The sequence below is a fragment of the Pungitius pungitius genome, chromosome 8 (assembly GCF_949316345.1).
Source record: "Pungitius pungitius chromosome 8, fPunPun2.1, whole genome shotgun sequence".
In the NCBI taxonomy this organism is placed as follows: Eukaryota; Metazoa; Chordata; class Actinopteri; order Perciformes; family Gasterosteidae; genus Pungitius; species Pungitius pungitius.
This window is the reverse complement of record NC_084907.1, coordinates 20,924,485-20,942,172: the sequence shown is the minus strand read 5'-3', so window position 1 is coordinate 20,942,172 and position 17,688 is coordinate 20,924,485. Positions and strand designations below refer to the sequence as shown.

At 46.9% G+C, this 17,688-nt stretch overlaps 1 protein-coding gene across 3 annotated transcripts in view; it reads right to left on the bottom strand.

Moving 5' to 3' along the window:
- Nucleotides 1-1,503: 1,503 nt before the first annotated feature.
- cacna2d2a (calcium channel, voltage-dependent, alpha 2/delta subunit 2a) overlaps nt 1,504-17,688 on the bottom strand; it is a 104,971-nt gene continuing 88,786 nt past the window's right edge. For 2 of the 3 annotated variants that reach the window (XM_037490267.2, XM_037490269.2), the window contains 28 exons: nt 17,074-17,184; nt 16,588-16,666; nt 14,462-14,511; nt 12,578-12,667; nt 12,281-12,349; nt 11,721-11,795; nt 11,556-11,630; nt 11,328-11,399; nt 11,115-11,186; nt 10,853-10,914; nt 9,756-9,832; nt 8,569-8,583; nt 6,542-6,602; nt 5,821-5,918; nt 5,406-5,496; nt 5,260-5,322; nt 5,015-5,118; nt 4,794-4,892; nt 4,442-4,533; nt 4,291-4,338; nt 4,138-4,209; nt 3,879-4,031; nt 3,685-3,737; nt 3,514-3,569; nt 3,146-3,269; nt 2,721-2,830; nt 2,471-2,553; nt 1,504-1,967 (listed from right to left, as the gene is read on the bottom strand). In XM_037490267.2, the coding sequence (XP_037346164.2) occupies nt 1,845-1,967; nt 2,471-2,553; nt 2,721-2,830; nt 3,146-3,269; nt 3,514-3,569; nt 3,685-3,737; nt 3,879-4,031; nt 4,138-4,209; nt 4,291-4,338; nt 4,442-4,533; nt 4,794-4,892; nt 5,015-5,118; nt 5,260-5,322; nt 5,406-5,496; nt 5,821-5,918; nt 6,542-6,602; nt 8,569-8,583; nt 9,756-9,832; nt 10,853-10,914; nt 11,115-11,186; nt 11,328-11,399; nt 11,556-11,630; nt 11,721-11,795; nt 12,281-12,349; nt 12,578-12,667; nt 14,462-14,511; nt 16,588-16,666; nt 17,074-17,184 (2,277 nt within the window). In that variant the 3' untranslated portion in view covers nt 1,504-1,844. The remainder of the gene's footprint in view (nt 1,968-2,470; nt 2,554-2,720; nt 2,831-3,145; nt 3,270-3,513; nt 3,570-3,684; nt 3,738-3,878; nt 4,032-4,137; nt 4,210-4,290; nt 4,339-4,441; nt 4,534-4,793; nt 4,893-5,014; nt 5,119-5,259; nt 5,323-5,405; nt 5,497-5,820; nt 5,919-6,541; nt 6,603-8,568; nt 8,584-9,755; nt 9,833-10,852; nt 10,915-11,114; nt 11,187-11,327; nt 11,400-11,555; nt 11,631-11,720; nt 11,796-12,280; nt 12,350-12,577; nt 12,668-14,461; nt 14,512-16,587; nt 16,667-17,073; nt 17,185-17,688) is intronic. The other variant, XM_037490268.2, reaches the window with a different exon arrangement.

The window sequence follows — 17,688 nt, the reverse complement described above, 5'->3', positions numbered from 1 at the left end:
TACCACAACTGTCGTCACCCGTACACTCCACTTCTCACGTTCAAAGACATTCCCGTTTAAAGGGGTTTTTAACGCAAACTAACACACACACACACACACACGCACAAACACACACGAATCAGGCAGAACTATAGCAGTCAAAGTGGCCCTAAAAACGCTCTATGGCCAGTTGCTGTGTACGGATAGTGTATCGTAGCTCTATACATGGCTTTGTAAAGGAACGGTATAGTAACCCCATACGATGGCAGTCAGGCGGCTCCCGCAGGGCGAACGCGTCGAGCGGCGAGGGCGGTCAGCGCGGACGGAACAAAAAAAAAAAAAAAAAAAGCTACTTCTACAGCTGACGGCTTCAGTTTCACACGCTCCTCAAACGTGGCTGCGTTTTATAGAGGTACTATACGGTAGCTCTACTTCTTCTACAGCCAATAACGGTCCAAAAACAAAGTGCATCAAGGCACTGTGAGACGGAGCGGCTCCTAAACATCGTGACGATCGGATGATGGACTGCGACCAGACTACTACTGCACGTGATCACCGCATTTAGTCGCCTCTTTCTGCACTTTAGTTGGAAATGTTGATAAGCCCCAATCCCCCAGCAGCGAATGGTTTCTGAAGTTTGAACAGCATCAGTCGAAAGGTGATAGAAGCGCCCCCCCCCCCCCCCCCCCCAAATAAAAGAAAAGGCCAATCCAGTACTACTGAAGTCCTTTGTACGATCCGGGGCGTCAGTAGAAGCTACCGAACGATTGGCAGAGGTGAGCTTTTCTCTTTCTCTTTTTTTTTTTTTTTTTTTACATCGTTCCAAAACCAGAGGTCAGAATGGTTGATTGAGAATAATACGCATCAGTGATGTTGCAAATCTGCAGTCCCTAAATACTGATCAATATTTTACAGCTGTCATTAGACAGCACTAGCCTTAAATTGGTAGTATGAGAAATCTCCAAAAGATGCAATTATCATCGTGTCGTTACCGTAATCCGCACTGGGCGTCTTTTGAAAGATTTAATCTGTGATTAGTAATCTGCATTCAGTTTCTGAGTTTCTCCTCATCTTCTCATGGTTTATTCTAAACCTAAATCAGAAGCCATGCCCTCCTTTTTTTTTTTTTTGGCTATAAAAAATAAGACCACATAGAAGTCTATCTCATTTTGGCAAGTAGATATATATAGTGCATGAATAAATCAACGTCTTTTTGGATAAACACCGTACAAATTCCTCTTCAAATGAACACCTAACTACACCGTTTGTCTGGAATATTCATCACTTCAGCGATAATACTTGACATGTTGTACACACCTTTTCTCTCTTTTTTTCTTTTTGCGGCGGCTGTAAAGCTCCAGCGCCTCTAACCGGAGGACCACGACACACAGGAGTCCCAGCATCCGTCTGACCCCAGGCAGGAGGACATCCTCCACCCTGCAGCCTGTCCTCTCCGCCCTCCCTCCTCCGGATGGTCGGGGGGGGGGGGGGTTGGTGGTGTGGTCATTGAGGAGCGGTGGGGGCGGTAAGTGCGGTTTCTCTTTTGCGACGTCGCCTCTGACGATCCGGGTGGTGCAGCGGCCCCCCCGACTCCTCTCGCGGATGAAGGTCAACGGGCCGAAAGACGCAGGCGTCCGGGGGGCGGGGGGCGTGGGGGGGGCAGTTGTCACTAAGGGACACGGAACTGAAGCGAGCTGGGCGGCACTCGGGGCTTCCAATTTGCCCCCCGAGAAGGGAAGTGAAGTCCCCCGTTATTACCTATGACTACACAGGTAGGGGGGCAGGCGGGAGGCGGGGTCGTGGGGATTTTTTAGGTCGGGAGGGGGCTAAGCGGGGGGTGGCGGGGGGGGATGAGTTGAGTTGAATTAATGCAGCGCAGAGGGACAGTGGGGGCTGACGGCTGGATAAAGCAGGAGCAGCTGGATGAGCAGTAAGGTGTAGAGGGACGGACGGAAGGCGTGTCCCCGTCCACAGTCGGACGTGTTCTCCTGCAGAGCGAGAAGACACCGAGCACATCACAGGTGGGCTCATCGACCCCCCCCCCCATCTAAACCTTCTTCTTTAGAAATAAATGGCTAAGAGGAAGGTGAACTTTTACACTCCTGCTCTTTTCTTTCACTTTGCATCCGAAGTGAACATAAATTATTCGATTTCTCACTAAAAGTCACATGTGAAGATCCATACCTTTTGATGTCTGTCTGGTAAATAACAAAGATAGCAAAATATGCCCACCATCAAACTTAAAGGTTTCTGTTATATCTTAATTGTAAAATCTGTACAAAGACACAGTCAAAAAAAATCTCTTTGCAGTAAAGTAAGAAGTTGAATGTAAGTTATGTATCACTATCTCATGCTGTGTCTGTGTGCTAAAGCTCAACCTCACAATGTAATGTTCATGTTTTGCCAAAATTTATTTTAATTGCAATTTGATACTTTTATACTTAAATCAACTGAACATCCAACATAAAATACATGTGTGTGAAACTCTTACAGAGACGTTGTTGTCGAAGCAGGTGGAAGGTCCTTTCCGGTAACGCGCCACGGTGACATCCTCACACGGATTATCCTCCTTGACTGAACATTTGTTAAATAAAGGAATTTAAAAGAATCCTTTGAATTTGGCCTTTTTACTTTAGCGACGTTTCATCATCCGCGCACATACCAACTCCTCACTTGGTCCAACTCTTAAATAACAACTTCATTTATGCTACTATGTTACAAAATAGCGGGAAAAAGGATACACTCCTCCTCCTCCTGGGAGAGCTTCTCTATCTCACAGCTGTTGCATGGCATCTTCTCCGCCACCACAAACAGCAAGTTGGTGTTGTTGATCTTCTTGGCGTGAATCAGCCTGCAAAGAGAGAGAGAGAGAGAGAGATTTAAAAAGAGAGACAGAGGGAGAGAGAGAGAGGCAACCCCCCCCCCCCATGCTCGCTTACAGCCTCATTTGCTAATGGATCAGCGGGATTCATGAGACTGTATTGTAAGGCTCATTTAGCCGATGATGTGACCGTTTCATTAAAGCCGATGCAGTTTAATCATCAGCCGAGTTTATGAGCTCCAAAGAGGAATCCATCTTGTGCCTCAGCCCCGCTGCCGTTCCTCGTGGTGTGCATGTGTGTGTGTGTGTGTGTGTGTGTGTGTGTGTTTTATGGTGCGCACAGACCTGGAGCAGTTGCCGCAGTCTTGCAGTATGTTGTAGGAGCTGCTGAGGTTGCTCAGGTAGTACTGGGTCTGAATCATTACGCAACTCCGCTCTTTGGAGTCGATTCCTTCTGCGTCGACCTCCTCTGCGACGTCACCAGAACGCAACAAGAGTTACACGTGGCAGTTCGGTTGGTCTATTAGATACGCTTCTTTGGGTAAGATGAGGATGAGGCTATGGGGAAAGCTGTAAAACCTCACTGCTGTATTTACAGTTTCTTCAATGATGCAGCCATCGATTAATCTCAAAAGTCTCGGCTCACAGCTCTTAATTGTTTAAAAAGTTAAAGGAAGTTTTTCCTTTAAACTTCATGTTGTGTTTGCACCTACCTCTGACAAACCAGCTGTGATAAGCCAGTCCATATATAAACTGTTGGAACAAGGACCTGTGGAAGTAGGAGATGGGGCTCAGTGATTTTTTTCTGGCAATGTATTTATTATTTTTCACATATTTCATGTGTACTGTATGTTAAAATGGTGTTTTTCAATGGGGCCTCTCACCATGCAGCTGCTGAGGTCCACCAAGCCACGTTTACAAAATCTGCAACTGTGGGCTGCAGATGAACAGAGGGACAAAGAACCCAAACACTCGTGTCATGTCCACTGGTCTCACATGCACATTCAGATTAAACACCCATTGTCACTGCTTTCCGTAAAGTATCGTACTCTGCACATAATAGTTTTAAAGCTCTCACCACAAACACTCCTCGGGGAGCAGCTCCAGCTTCGCTGTTGGGCATCCGTTCACACACCGACTGGTAGTCAAACGACTGCTTGCGGTTGTAGAAGGAGTTATTGTAGAGTGCGTACATCAAGTAGGGGTCGACGTCACTGAAGAACATGCCCACCTGTGGGAAACAACAACAACAACAACAACCAAAAAAAAACCTCAGATTAAGGATAAACCAGAAAACGTGGCAAAATAAGGTGGCAAAATGAATGTATTGTCTCCACCTTGTTCCAGTCGTCCTTCTGATTGGACATGATCAGGAATCCACCGTCATCTATTAAATAACACAGGAGATCCTGCACACAGACGCAAAGGGGGTGGGCTGTTAAAACCGAAAGAAGGAGCTTGAGCTGAATTCGGGAAGCAGAAATATTTACCTCACTGTTTGCTTCACAATCCATTTCACAGCCCCTGTTTGGTCCACACTGTCCAACAAAAAAAAACAACAACACCGAGTTAGCAGCTGAGCGTTGTAGAAATACCGCTCGAGGCTAAACTGTAAGTTACTCTTGATGTTTAAGTTATTACCGTATTGGAGCCCTGATGGTTGTCCGTGTGGTTGCTCGCAAGGATCTTAAATTTATCCGTCCAGGCTTCAAGGTCAAGTTTCACTCCGACCACTGAAACACACGAAGGACAGATGCCGCCTTACGTCAGACCCACGCGTTCCCCAAAATGGCATCGTTTTATCCACACAAAGACATTTGTGTGAAATTGTCAGAAATGAGGAAATGAATTAGTCACAGACTAAGAGCGTGTTTCGTGAGTTCGCAGTGACCTTCGGCGTCCAACATGTAATCAGTCCACCCGTAAGTGCAATCGGAGGACATCACAAAAGGACGACGTTTATTCCTTGTTCATCGGTCAAAGTTAAACCCACCTGCGGGTTTGATGGTCTTCCCCCCCACTGTGAATTCCACCGCCGTGCTGACCAGGATCCCGATGGTGTCGTTCTCCGGGTTCAGCAGCTCGTCCCGCGCTTCGAGAGGAAAAACAAAACAATGGCGGAGGTGGTTAGAGACACAACACGTTTATGAGGCCCCCCCCCCCCCCCCCCGGGCAGGAGGTACGTCATCCAATGGCCACGTGAGCGTCGTCCACCTGTGCGATAAGGCGCTCGGAAGATGTAGCCCTTGTTGTCGAGGCTGCGGCGGTAATAGCTGGCGTTAAACGGCTCGGGGTCTTCCTCCCAGGTTTCTGCAGCCCTGCAGCACACACACACACACACACACGCACACACACACACACACACGCACGGAGGGGGTCAATCCGCTGCGTTTAAAGCTTTATTAACAACTCACTACGTCAAAAGAGAATAAAATGAGAATCGTAGGACTGCACTGTACTTGTTGGGAAACACTCTGGTTACTCCTCCGTCCGATGCGGCAAAAACCGCCAGGAAGCCATATCTACAAAAGAGACAAGTGCAATTTAAAATGAATTAAATATTCAGAGTGAAATCTACTAATTGTGGATCTTTAATCAAACTCACGTATTCAAGTCTTTATTCTTCCACACTTTGTCCACGAGCTGCCGGATGATGCCGGTGTCCAGAATCAGGTTGTGAAGGAGCAAATTGTCACCTGAAGGTCAGGTGGAGATGATCAGAAAAGGGTGTAAATAAAGAATCAGTTTTATTGCCATCTTCTCTGATTTTGGTTCAAACCAAAACTAACATAAAATGCTTTTAATTGTTGTGGAATACGAAGGCATTTTTCATCCAAATGTAACATATGGCAATTAGGTACAGAAAGGCTAAATTAAGGGTTTGTTTTGGGCCTCAATCAATGGATTTTTATGTGGCATTTTGTTAAAGAAAAAAATCTGATATTACAGCAATAACCACTCGACTCAATCTCGCATGAACTAATTCAAAACCAGTGTGAGCGGATAGAAATGAAGCTCACATTGTTTGGAGTCCGGTGTCACCTTCTCCATCAGAGCAATGAAGTTGAGCAGGAACTCAGTGTTGTTGTTGGACAGTTCGAGATCATTGCAGTATTCCCTGAGGAACACACGAGGTGTTTTAAACTCGGGAGAAATAATCTAAAAACAGGACTGCGTATGCCATGTGCTTCCTTCGTGACGGGCACACGCAGTAAAAAGCAGGAATGCAACACGTGCGGCATGCGTTTCTCTAAAGTTTAAATCCCAGCGTGATGTTGATCAGAACGGAAGGTGGATTCGACTCACGATGAAGGACTCATTTTTATTCATGTGTTTTAGAAGTCAGGTTGCAGCTGGAGGCCATGAGAGTTTGATACCAAAACAGCACAGTAGCTTCCAACATTCCCCAAAATACATTCTGTTGTATAACTTAACTATTGACCCCTAAACGTATCACTGTAATACTGTTACAGCAGCATTGAAAGAAGATTGAATGTGGCTTTAATATTTTATTATGATGAGGTTGACCAAGAGAATAGGTAAATGCCAAAAAAAAAACATGATTACGTCATGAGGGATAATTCTCTATCTTCCTCACATGTGTTGCGATGAGTTAAGACGCCACCGAAAATGAACAACGAATGAACAGAACACCTCCACAGAGTGCAGGTCACAGCAGATGACAGGTTTGAAAAAAAAAGGCCAAAACGCCGATGAGCGTCACCGACAGCAAGCAGCTACCTGGGAGCAATGAACACGTGGCCTTCAGACTCAAAACTGTTGGGCAGCAGTGATTCAAAATCTGCAACAGAAAGGGAAAGATTATTTGGGGAAGAGCAGTGCGCGGGAGGGGAGGGGAGGGGGTCGGGGGGGGGGGCAGTGGGGAGTTGTGGGTAAACAGCAGCTGTTCTTCACAGGTGCAGAGGGACGCAGAAGGGAGTTTACCATGGCAACACACGTAGGTATCATGGGAAGACTGGCGTTAGCCAATATGGTGCCCAAAAAAAGAACCTGAATCTAAATGTGAACTTTAGATTGACAAGCGCTCACGCTTGTTTTTTTTAAATTTGTTTTTCATTTGTTTTTCACTTTGTGATGACCCGGTTTGTGATTCGTTTGGTTTCAATATGACTCCGTTTTGGACGTCTGAGAACTGACTTGCGAGTTGTGATGAGTCGGGAAGCGAGTTCTCAGACGGATGATCCACAATGAGTGCTTTTAAAAAAATTTTTTTTTATTTTTTAGATCAGGCAGGCATCAACATGGCCAACTATTGCGAGGGAGGTGGGTGAAGGTCCTGATGGAAGTGGTCACCCCTCAGACTGGCAGGGTGGAGGGCTCGGAGAGACACATAATCAGAGGAGATGCATTGCATTGTGAAGGGCATGTCAAAGGGCAACTTCACTTTATCGGTCACAGACAAAACCAGAAGTATCAACCATCACTAAAGCCTAAAACAGCTGATTCTGGGACGAATCCAACGTGTGAGTAAAGACCTGTGACTGTGTGCAGCAGAGCAATTTCACAGCTAAAGAAAAAAAAAATCGAGTGCCCAGGTAGTTTTTCCGCCCACAATGCCGTGCACCTCCGGGGTCGGGTTTACTGAGGAAGCGTTTGTGCCGTGGCCCCCGGCAGTCTGAGGGGCGAGGAGGGAGGGTGGGGACAAGCCGATGGAGACGGGGAGTACACGGGGGGTGGGGGGCGGGGTGGGGGGGAACGACGACACGGGAGTCGGACGCTGCGCCGAGCGGCGCCCTGACACCCGGGGCGACACGGGAGGACCTGGGAGGGCGGGACGCAGCTGGGCCCTGGGGGGGGGGGGGGGGTCGGGCTGCAGCGGCTCCAGCGACACTGGGAGACGGGAGGCTACGGCGGCTAACGGAACATTGCAGAACTTTTCTTCGATGTAGGAGGGTGAGGTACAGCACAGACATTGAGACCACGAAGGAGTCCCGATTTACTCTACTTTAAATGAACCAAAGCACGTAGCTCAGATTTAGAAACTAATATTTCGGCTTATAGTGTTTGCCTTTCTAGTAAAACAATACAAACTATTTATTTATTCACGAGCTAAAAAACATACTTAAAAAGTCTCATTAAAGACCTCTCGACGACGGAGTTCTAGTGTGAGAATTAAAGACATTTTATTTTACTACTGACACTGAAAGAAAATATAGAAAAGTGAGAGAGAGAGAGGAGAAAAATAGGAAAGAAAGAAATGTGCTCAAAAGAAAATGAAAGAAGTGTAAATGGAAACAGACGGAGAGAAAGAGAAAGAAAGGAGGCAGACACGACCCATTCGGAGGTATCCACGGAAGGAAAAGCATTAGGGGGAGGGACAAAAGACAAGTTTTAACAGAGTACATGAATATTTATCTTCCTTGGACACAGTAGTTTTTGTTTTGTTTTGCTTCCGGAGCAGCGAGCACATGGGGAGGAGGAGGAGGAGGAGGGGGGTGGGGGGGGGGGGGGTTAGGGTGAGGTTTGGGGACCAGAGGAGCCATCGAGATCTGAGCTGCAGCAAGAGGGGTGAAGAGAAGAAGGAGGGATAAAAGAAGAAAGAGGAGGAGGAGGAGGAGGAAAAAGAAGGAAGTCCTGAAGGCAAGACGAGCAGGAACAGAGGCAAGCAGGCTGGGACAGGTGAGGGTAGGAGGGGGGGGGGGGGGGGAGCAGCAGGAAAAGGTTAAGGACGAGAGGTTTGGGAAGGAGGCAGCGGTAGGGAGTAGGAAGTAAAGGAAGGAACGTGGACCAATATGGAGTATACTTGCCCTTGGTGTATGGCACTGTGTGGATCCATCAGAGAAGGAGTGAGCAAGAAAAGAAACAGGGGGGTCGGGTGGGAAGGGGGGGGTCACAGACAATATTTTATTCAATTACTGCTTGAATAAAAATATTGTTTTCTTGAAAGAAAGAAACCAATTTAAGTCAAACAAGACAAGAGAGAAAAAGAAATGAAGAGCAAACATCTTATTTGCCAAAGCAAACGAGGAAACGCAAAACCAACGGAAGAAAGAAAAGGGAAAAGAAAAAGGGAAAATCCAGGAAAAAAGTAACGACAAAACCAGTTGTGAGGGATAATTATGGTCAAACATAAACCAAAAACTCAAAGGGAGTAACAGGGTATGGACAAAGAAAGAATGAGAGAGACAACAAGTGTCCCCATTCAGACCCACAAAAAACCCAAACTCCCACATTAGACGAGGCCTCGTCCCGGGGGCCGTGTGGGAGTTTATAAACACGGAATGATTCCAAAGCTGAGAAAACATCTCACACAATCTAACACATACAAAAAGAAAATCTGAAAAAAAATAAGCGACACACATAACAGAAGCAAAATTCCCCCAAATCATAAAACCCAAGTGAAAAGCATGCATGTTTTCACAGTTTTTTTTTTTTTTTTTTGTCCAGAACATCAAATACTTTGAACACAGATGCTTCAGAATCATTTACTTGGTGGAGAAGAGGCGAGAGCATTTGGCAAAAAAAATAATAGCACAAAAGTCACCATTATTTTCACCTGAGTAATACAGTAAAACCACAGCTTTCACCTTTCTGTCAGTTCAGCTATTTTTTTCTTCAGCCGGTGTGAAGAAAAAACATCACCATTTTACAGCACAGCATGAAGACAGGAGGGGACGGGGCGGGGGGGGCAGTAGAGGAGTCGGGGGCACTCGGGTAAAGTCTTGCCTATCGTAGAGAGGGGGGCAAGAAGGGGGACAGGGCCCGGGGGGGGTGGGGGGGGAGGGGAGGGGGACGACTCTGCCCGGACACTCCCTATGATGACGTTGGACTCCCGGGTTCAAAGGACTGGATAAGAGCATGAGGTCATATTTGGGAGAGGGGGAGAGAGAGAGAGAGAGAGCGGGGAGGGGAGGAGTGGAGAGAGAGAGAGAGAGAGAGAGAGTGAGAGAGAGAGAGAGAGAGTGAAGGATGCTGGGTATTCCCTGGTACTTACACTGCACCTGAAGGATCTGGTCACTCAGGTTGGCCTTGATGTGGTTCTCACTATACGTGGGCAGTACCAGCCCTAGACTGAGGGTAACGAAGCAGACACAGAGAGATAAACACATCGAATCTCAACAACACACGGGGGGGGGGGCAGACTTCTTTAATGTCACCACGGCATTTTTCCGGTTTGACCTACATGTGCATGTAAACATTTAGTGCTCTACCAAAACCAGAAATCAAAGGGAGAAAGGAATACATGTGCTATCTCCTAATCTGTGGTGCCACACGGAAAGCTAAAATATAACCAAGTAAGAGGATTAATTGGAACAGATAGAACTGGAAAAAAAAAAAAAAAAGACTGCGACAGTAACGGGATCCAACTGCGCCGCAGCTACAGTAGACTAAAGGAGATAAGACTAGATTTAGATTTAAAGAAGCTGCCAGTTTTAAGAGTAAAGAAAGAGCGTAAATGCTAAAATGCAGGATGCATGACAAAGAGGAGCTTTGAACGTCTGCTTGGAGTTAGATTAGACTTTTGCAAGCCACAACAGTAACACACGAGGACTGGTAAATACAATAGAATTTCCCTTTGAGTGGAAATAAACAGAATTGTGCACAGACCGGGCGCGCTGCCAGCAGATGTTATTTAAAAAAAAAATACACATCAGGCATTTGTAGGACTATTGAATATCATAAACTGTAATTTGCAAATTGTTGCCTGGAGGAAATGTCATTACGATGCAACCTCAAATGTTCAAGCAAGTTTGGAGATGAATAAACTATGCAATTAATTGGTGCTTGGAGCACTGTGGAAGTTTATTTTTTTAACTTTTTTTTTATTAGAGAGCAAAACTACTGCTTTTTAAATGGGGTTTCAGATGAGTTATTTAACACAAACACAGAAAGCAAATAAGCGAGTGGCCTTCGTTCACAGAGAGGTGTGCGTCGTCTATTTCCGAGGGCGCGGTCGCGGCGGCTTCAATTGGCCTCAAATCGGCTGACAGCCCCTGTCACTCAAACTGGACCAAGCCAAAAGGGATCAAACGGTGGACTTCGCTCCCAGTTTGAAGCGGATTTATTTTTCCCTGAAGACTCGACACAGACCTGTAGTCGGTGCCATCCACAGGCGTCCAGGTGTACGTACGCATGGCCTCGTCGATGTACCTCTGCCCGGGAAAACCACAAGGGGGGGTGAGGGGGGGGGGGGGGGGGGGATATGGAACACGTTCAGCTTTTCATCGCATCTCTCTTCCCATAATTGGAGGGAAACAAGAGATCCTAAACAGTCACTCGGGTTCATCGCAGCGCCGATTCGGGAAGGTGCGACTGGTGGGTCATGATTGAGTCCCACATATTGATTACTTGCCTCATCAACCGACTTAACGAGCGTCTTGATTTTCCTCAGCCCTGGTTTGCCATCAATCATCTGTCGACGGATCTAAAAAGAGAGAGAGAGAGAGAGAGAGAGAGAGGGGGAGGGCAGAGAAAGCAACCGGTACATAAAAAGGAAAAACTAATCAAATGAATATACTGAATGAATTTCAAGCCGTTAGTAATGATGTTTGTTTGTTGTTTTTACCTCCTCTTTGTTGCTGTCCTCCAGCTCTGCATCCAGAAAGTCCAGAGTAACGGACTCCTTGAAGTTAAAGATCTGAACAAGAGCGAGAGAGCAGGGGAAGACGGAGAAGGGGGGGAGGGGGGGGGGAGGGGGAGATGACATCATTCAGTACAAAAATGAATATAAAAATGTGGCTTTTGTGGAACGTGACCTGACTAAGTGCCGGGCGGCGTTCACAGCGGGACCTACTTTGGGCTGCAGGTTGGGATGCAGCAGCACGTAGCCATTCGGGTCGATGGCAAAGGTGTAGCCATTAGCCCCCAGCTGTACATGACAAGAGTGGATGGAGGTGTGATTCAACAATCAGCAACATCGAGCCATACGACAGCGACCCTGAGTGCCCAACGCGCTCACTCTGTATGTGGGTGTCTTCCTCTTGATTTCGTTGATTGCGATATCGACTCCCATGACTCCGAGGATGAGCTGGTTCTGTAGGGAGAGGTAATCGTTTGCATTTCATCCACAACCCGACGCACTAGCATCAGAGAATAGCACAGGGCCGGTAGCAGTGAGTACTAAGAACACCCCCCCCCCCCTATTGCATCGGCGCTCTCTGGGTGATCGTAGGCACGTCCGACGGGGGGGCTGCGGTGTCTGTTTTGACCTCAGGGGGGAGGTGTTGCCCAGATGAGCAGCAGCTGGTTCGGACGCCATTACGGTTGACCCGTGATGGCGGACGACAGCAAAAGAGGCGGGGAATGAAAAACCCGCGGCACTCCCGCTATCACCAGCGCTGCTTGAATGACCTTGTTGTGGCCTTGACAACAAGGATGATAATGAAAATATTGTTCTTACAGAACAATCGAGGCAACGGCTCATTAATGTGGTGGATGAGTCTGTTGTGCCGCGTCAGAATACTAAAGTCCAGCTATTTTAAGCTCCGTTTCTCCGTGTCGTTGCAGTGTGGCTTTTACCTGCGAGCTTGCAGGATCAACGGTGAGGTTGAAGACCGGCATCGTTCCAGTGATGACGAGGCCCAAACCCTGATAAAGCACATCATCAAGTGTAGGTTTTAAAAGATCATTAGTGTTCGCCCGAGTCATGAGGGTTCGGGTGATAATATGCTTGGACTCTGTCTTCAATGCTGATAAACTGCAAATCAACTAATAATTGGACTAAATATTTAACATAGATTGAGACATATTTGGTAAATCCTGCCAAGGTTATTCTATGGTTTAGTTAAATCAAAAGCATCTCTAGTTGTGCCTCACCAGAGCGTCCTGGTAGACGTTTGTCCATTGCACCTGCTTCGCTTTAGGCCCGGCCAGCACCATGGGACGACCCAGGACATCCAGGTACTCCTGCGACGGGCCAAAAACACACACACACACACACACACACACACACACACACACACACACGTGCGACTCAGACCAAACACAACAAACACCTGCCATCAAACAAACAAAGGAGCCGGAAGAGCCGACTTTCATCTGCCGTTAAAACTGCGGAGACCCTGACCGGCCTCCTCTCTGTCACCACATAAACCAGTGGGCCACCAGCAGCACTGGCCATAAAGCCTCCTGGTCCTGAAACCCGCTCGGGGACGTTTCTCATCGTTATGAAGGAGCCATTAAAACCACATTAAGGGTGTCAGCGGCGCGACGTGTGAAACGGGCCATTCGCCCGGAGGCTCCGCTGCCGTGGCTTCGCAGCAGGACAATGTCCCGCAGCTATTGTGAAAAGGGGTGATGGGGGTTAAGTCTACTAGCGGTACATCATGTACAGTATATTCTCCTCTCTCTCAACAGCCCAGATGTCATTTCTCCCGTAAACAGATGTGATGTGTGATTGATCCCTCATGACATATAGAGTATATTAGTATCTAGTTGTAGACCGGAGACAGCGACACGGTTCTCTCATCATACAAACACGGGATAAGTGGGATTGCTCTTTAGTGGTCAAATTTCCATCGATGGTGCAGAAAAAAATGGAAACATAATCGCGAAATTTGTGACCCTCAATAGAGAAAAGGGGCGTCCGGTATAAGCACACAGCTATTTCAGTATTCAGTATTTAGTCTGTGATTCCCATCGCCTGAACAGTGAGGTGCTGACAGGCGTAACCTGTTCTATTATTAGCTCAATAAAAGTCCGGTTTAACGCTCCACAGGGAGATATTCCATCAGGCAGATGACAGCAGACCCTTTTTCACGGGGTTACAGGGGGAATTTTACGCCTGGCTAGAACAATCTAAGGAACATTAAAAAAGTCAGCAACTGGAGAGGCCGTCCAAAGGAAGCGGAGCCACGTGAGAGCCATGAGAGTGATTGAAGGCCATCGTCTCCATGGGAACCGTGACAGGCACGACCCCATTGAGGCGACTCTTCCCTACAGCCCGGTTAAAGCCCCGGCGTGTTGCTCCACTGAGAGATCTCACACAAAGAGGCCCAAACGGACGACACGGGTCACTTTTTAACTTCCGTCTCAAAACTGCGCAGGAACACAAAACGATTCCACTCTGTCCCTCCCACAGGATCGCCTGAGTCAGGAGGGTTCGGGTGATAATATGCTTGCCGTCTATGGTCCATCTGTTGCTGGGACGTTGCCATCTCAGTCGAGTGAGACACGCGTGATGAGTGTGTGATGTTGAAGTGCAGAGTGTGATTAAATAATGTCTCTTCCGGGCCTTTGCAGAGAGCCAAAGTCACCCGCCTTCAGAAAACCTATTAGAGTAAGTGGCAGTTCTCGGGAATATAAATATGCTGGAGTTAATGGAACAGCTCACAGTGTATTCCGGGGGCCTGATCGCTCACCGGGTCGAGGGGGGGGGGGGGGTGGTTGGGGGGGAGAAGGCAGGGGTTGTAGTTCCCCACCTCCCAGCAACGGAGTCCATTTTTACAGCTGAAGTGAGGTTATCCCCACGGCTTTCAGAAGCTCAAAGAGAGCGCGATGACGAAAAAAAAAAAGAGCAGGAGATCTGAAGGTCTTTTCTTCACGCCGTCCCAGAAGCATTCTGAGATCTTCTAGCATCTACGATCTGTTTAATTAGCACCAAAAGGAACCGCGAAGGGAAACCGGGCCTGGCTAACCGTTGGATTGCTTCTGTGGATTCACAAACGTTGCAGTTGGGTATTTCCCCCCCCCGTACTCTACCTGGGTGTTGATCCTGATGGCTCCGATGGATGGGATTTCAAAGTAGTAACCTGCAGATCAAGAGGAGAAAATCAACAGACTATTCCCGCCCCCGCCCCCCCCCCCCCCCCCCGCGGACAGCATGCGTCACGGTGCCTGTCTGCGTCACGTTCAGGCACAGCGTGTACCGAGGGGATCCGTCTATCGAGTCTAATCCCTTCCGTGCTATTAGGTACAAGCGACGCCGTCGTCTCCGGCTGATGGGGGGGGGGGGGGGGGCGCGGTGGTGCTTGTGGCCACTGACCTCTGCACACTCTGCGGCGGCTCGTTGGGAATGCTGAGCCTCGGGGGGTGGGGGGGGGCCCGCCGCTGCTGCTGCTGATTAGCGATGAAGGAAAGCGAGCGACTGGGTCAATAACCGCGCCGCTGCCCGACCTATTAAAGCCACGAGTGTTCACACGGAGAGAGTGGCGAAATAGAGACGCCATCGCCGGGAATGTTAAAAGCCCGAGATGGCTCTCATTATTTTGTTACATTATGCGGTTCGGGTTTGAGATTTGCATTCTCCGTCTCATTCGTTTGCACATTTTAGCAAGCCGTTATTTTCGTGTGTACACACACACACACACACACACACACACACACACACGCGCGCAGGGCACTAATATTTATTATAATGTTGGTTGTTTGACTGATGTTCTGTTGTTTGACTGCTGTGTGAAGGGCAATTATTAATTTAATCAACAACCTATTTTGCCTCTCAAAACTCATTATGAAACGCCTGTGCACTATTAGAGGTCACTTATCCTCAGATTTATCAAGTCATTCTTTTTTCTTTTTCTTTTAGAAAAATACAACATTTTGGACATCAATTGATTGAATTAAAAGAAACATAATGTCTTGAAATAGAAGGTATACTCTTAATTTTTTGTCAGAGGTAGAAATGAATGCATTTATAAATACATATACAGTATTTAATGCAATACATATTCAGTATTCTTATCCAGATATTTGTTGATACACACCATAGAAACACCATTTTTTTTTAACTTCCAGCTATTTTATCAATGTGTTGTCCCTACTTTTGGATTATAAACAGCAGTTTCTATTGTATTTGCTGGTTTTATACTCAATTTCACTCATTTTCTTTTAGGTTTTAACTTTTTGACGCGTACCCCGCGGGTTTCTTTGTCCTCAGAGAAGTTACTTTCTCCCTAAAATGGGACTTAAACTCAACCGTGGCCAAGTTGTACGTCTTTGTGCTTGTGTGTCTGTGTGTGTGTGTGTGTTATACGGGTGAAGGGTTAGGGCCTGTTACAGTGTACAGGGAGCCGGCTCTGTTGGACTTCGGTACCAAAGAGCAACAGGTCCTGGAGATATAAGAGGACGGCTCCACTGAGGGGGAGACGTGTTATCTGTATTGTCTAATGTTGGCATAGACTTCTGTACCATGACGGTGGCCCAATAATACAATCATCCTGCTGCCAGACTCCTCCTGCTAATTAATGACAACTCATGGGAAGATTCTTCCGAAGCACTTTGCTCCACGGGCAACGAGCTAAACAGCAGCAGCAGCAGCCGAGGCTTCGAGCAGGCAGATAAAGGCATTATTCAGATGGAAACAATATAAAAACAAAACCAAGAAAGAAAGGGGGAGAAAAAGGGGGATTCAAAAGTACAACCGGGGTCTGATTTAGGTTGTGATTTAATGTGGTGAGTCAAGATAGAGCAGCTAACAGCTGTTATTTAAGGGAACTGCTGCTGCTTTATGTCAATCAAATATAATGTTAAAAACCACGTGCACTCACATACATCTTTTTTGTAAAGGGGCCATCAGTTTTAATAGTTCATTTATTTCTATCAATATTTATGGTAAAAGAGTTAAAGAGTAACTTAACATCAAATTGTTTGGCTAGACTTTTCCGGTTTAAGAGTGTTTTACATCTTTACAACCTCTTAGCGGCCTATTTGTCACACAGTTAGTCATAAGGTAAGCAGCGTGACCTCAGGCGGATTCAACTGTATACATCGACCTTTAGTTGAACAACTTGCCTTTGCACTTCCCACCAGAGAATGACTTCACCTGAGACGACGTCGTTCACTGGAATGCTCAAAAAGGTGTGTTTCCTTACTGCTCATCCACGTACCTTTATTGGCACAAGCTATCCACTGCAAAGGGGTCACGTCATAATTATGCTGCCCAACCGAGAAGGTGAAGACACGGACCTGGATTGAAGGGGCAAAAAAACAAACTTCTTGAGGAGGCGGCTAAAACAGCAAAAATCTTCCATCTTCTGGATGGAAATACAAAAAAAAAAAGCTAACATAGCTAGAACCTGAGGCTACGATGCTGAGCGCATCGTCTGCACAGACCGTCGTTTTTGTTGCTGCCGTTTAACACCATTTAGAAAGAAGTCGCTGCAGGAATGTACACTTTTTGTGTTACAAATAAAACGTCTTTGCGCTTGAGACCTTAAATATTGAGACGATACCAGCAGAATGCGGTGGGAGACGGGGGAGGGAAAAGACGCGCTTAGACAGTTTGTGGATGTGCACGAGCCCTTTGGAAGGCACAGCGATGTTGGCGAGTAGATAAAAGCCTTTTGGGGGGGGGGGGGGGGGACAAGCCTCACCGTTTTGTTGGGCCAGTTGTACTTCTCAAAGATGTCCTGTGCACGATCCTCCCCGCCATCTGTAAACATCATTATCATCTTATTGCAGTTGGCCCTCGGGGCGCTGCTCTCCTGTGGCACATGAAGAGAGAGAGAGAGAAGATGGCGGGGGGGGGGGGTCAGAAGAAGAGGGGAGCAAACAAAGAGACGGCGAGACAGGTTAGGGAACATGCAATAACGAAAGAGGAAGGGCAGCGTGCTGACACCGAATGTAAAGCCGTCTGGTGTCGTGATGAATATGTCTAAGAGATAAAATGGAAGATAAATGCAACACAAAACAAAATGTGATTCTTATGCAGCTTATAAACATGTAATAAACAGTTTAGAAAAGACTATAATAAGATTCGTCCTATGCCGTGTCTATAAATCATTCTTTGTGCATCCATCCATGTATTCACATTTTGTGCTAAAGATATAGAAGGTATCTTGATAAAAGATATATTACTCTAGAGTAACAGTACATTTATACACCGTATTCTATATTTTAATACAATACGGGACGGATTGCAAACTTCAAATACATCAAACTGTATTTTCAGTTATTATATTGGCAGACGTGCAGCTTTCATTAATGAA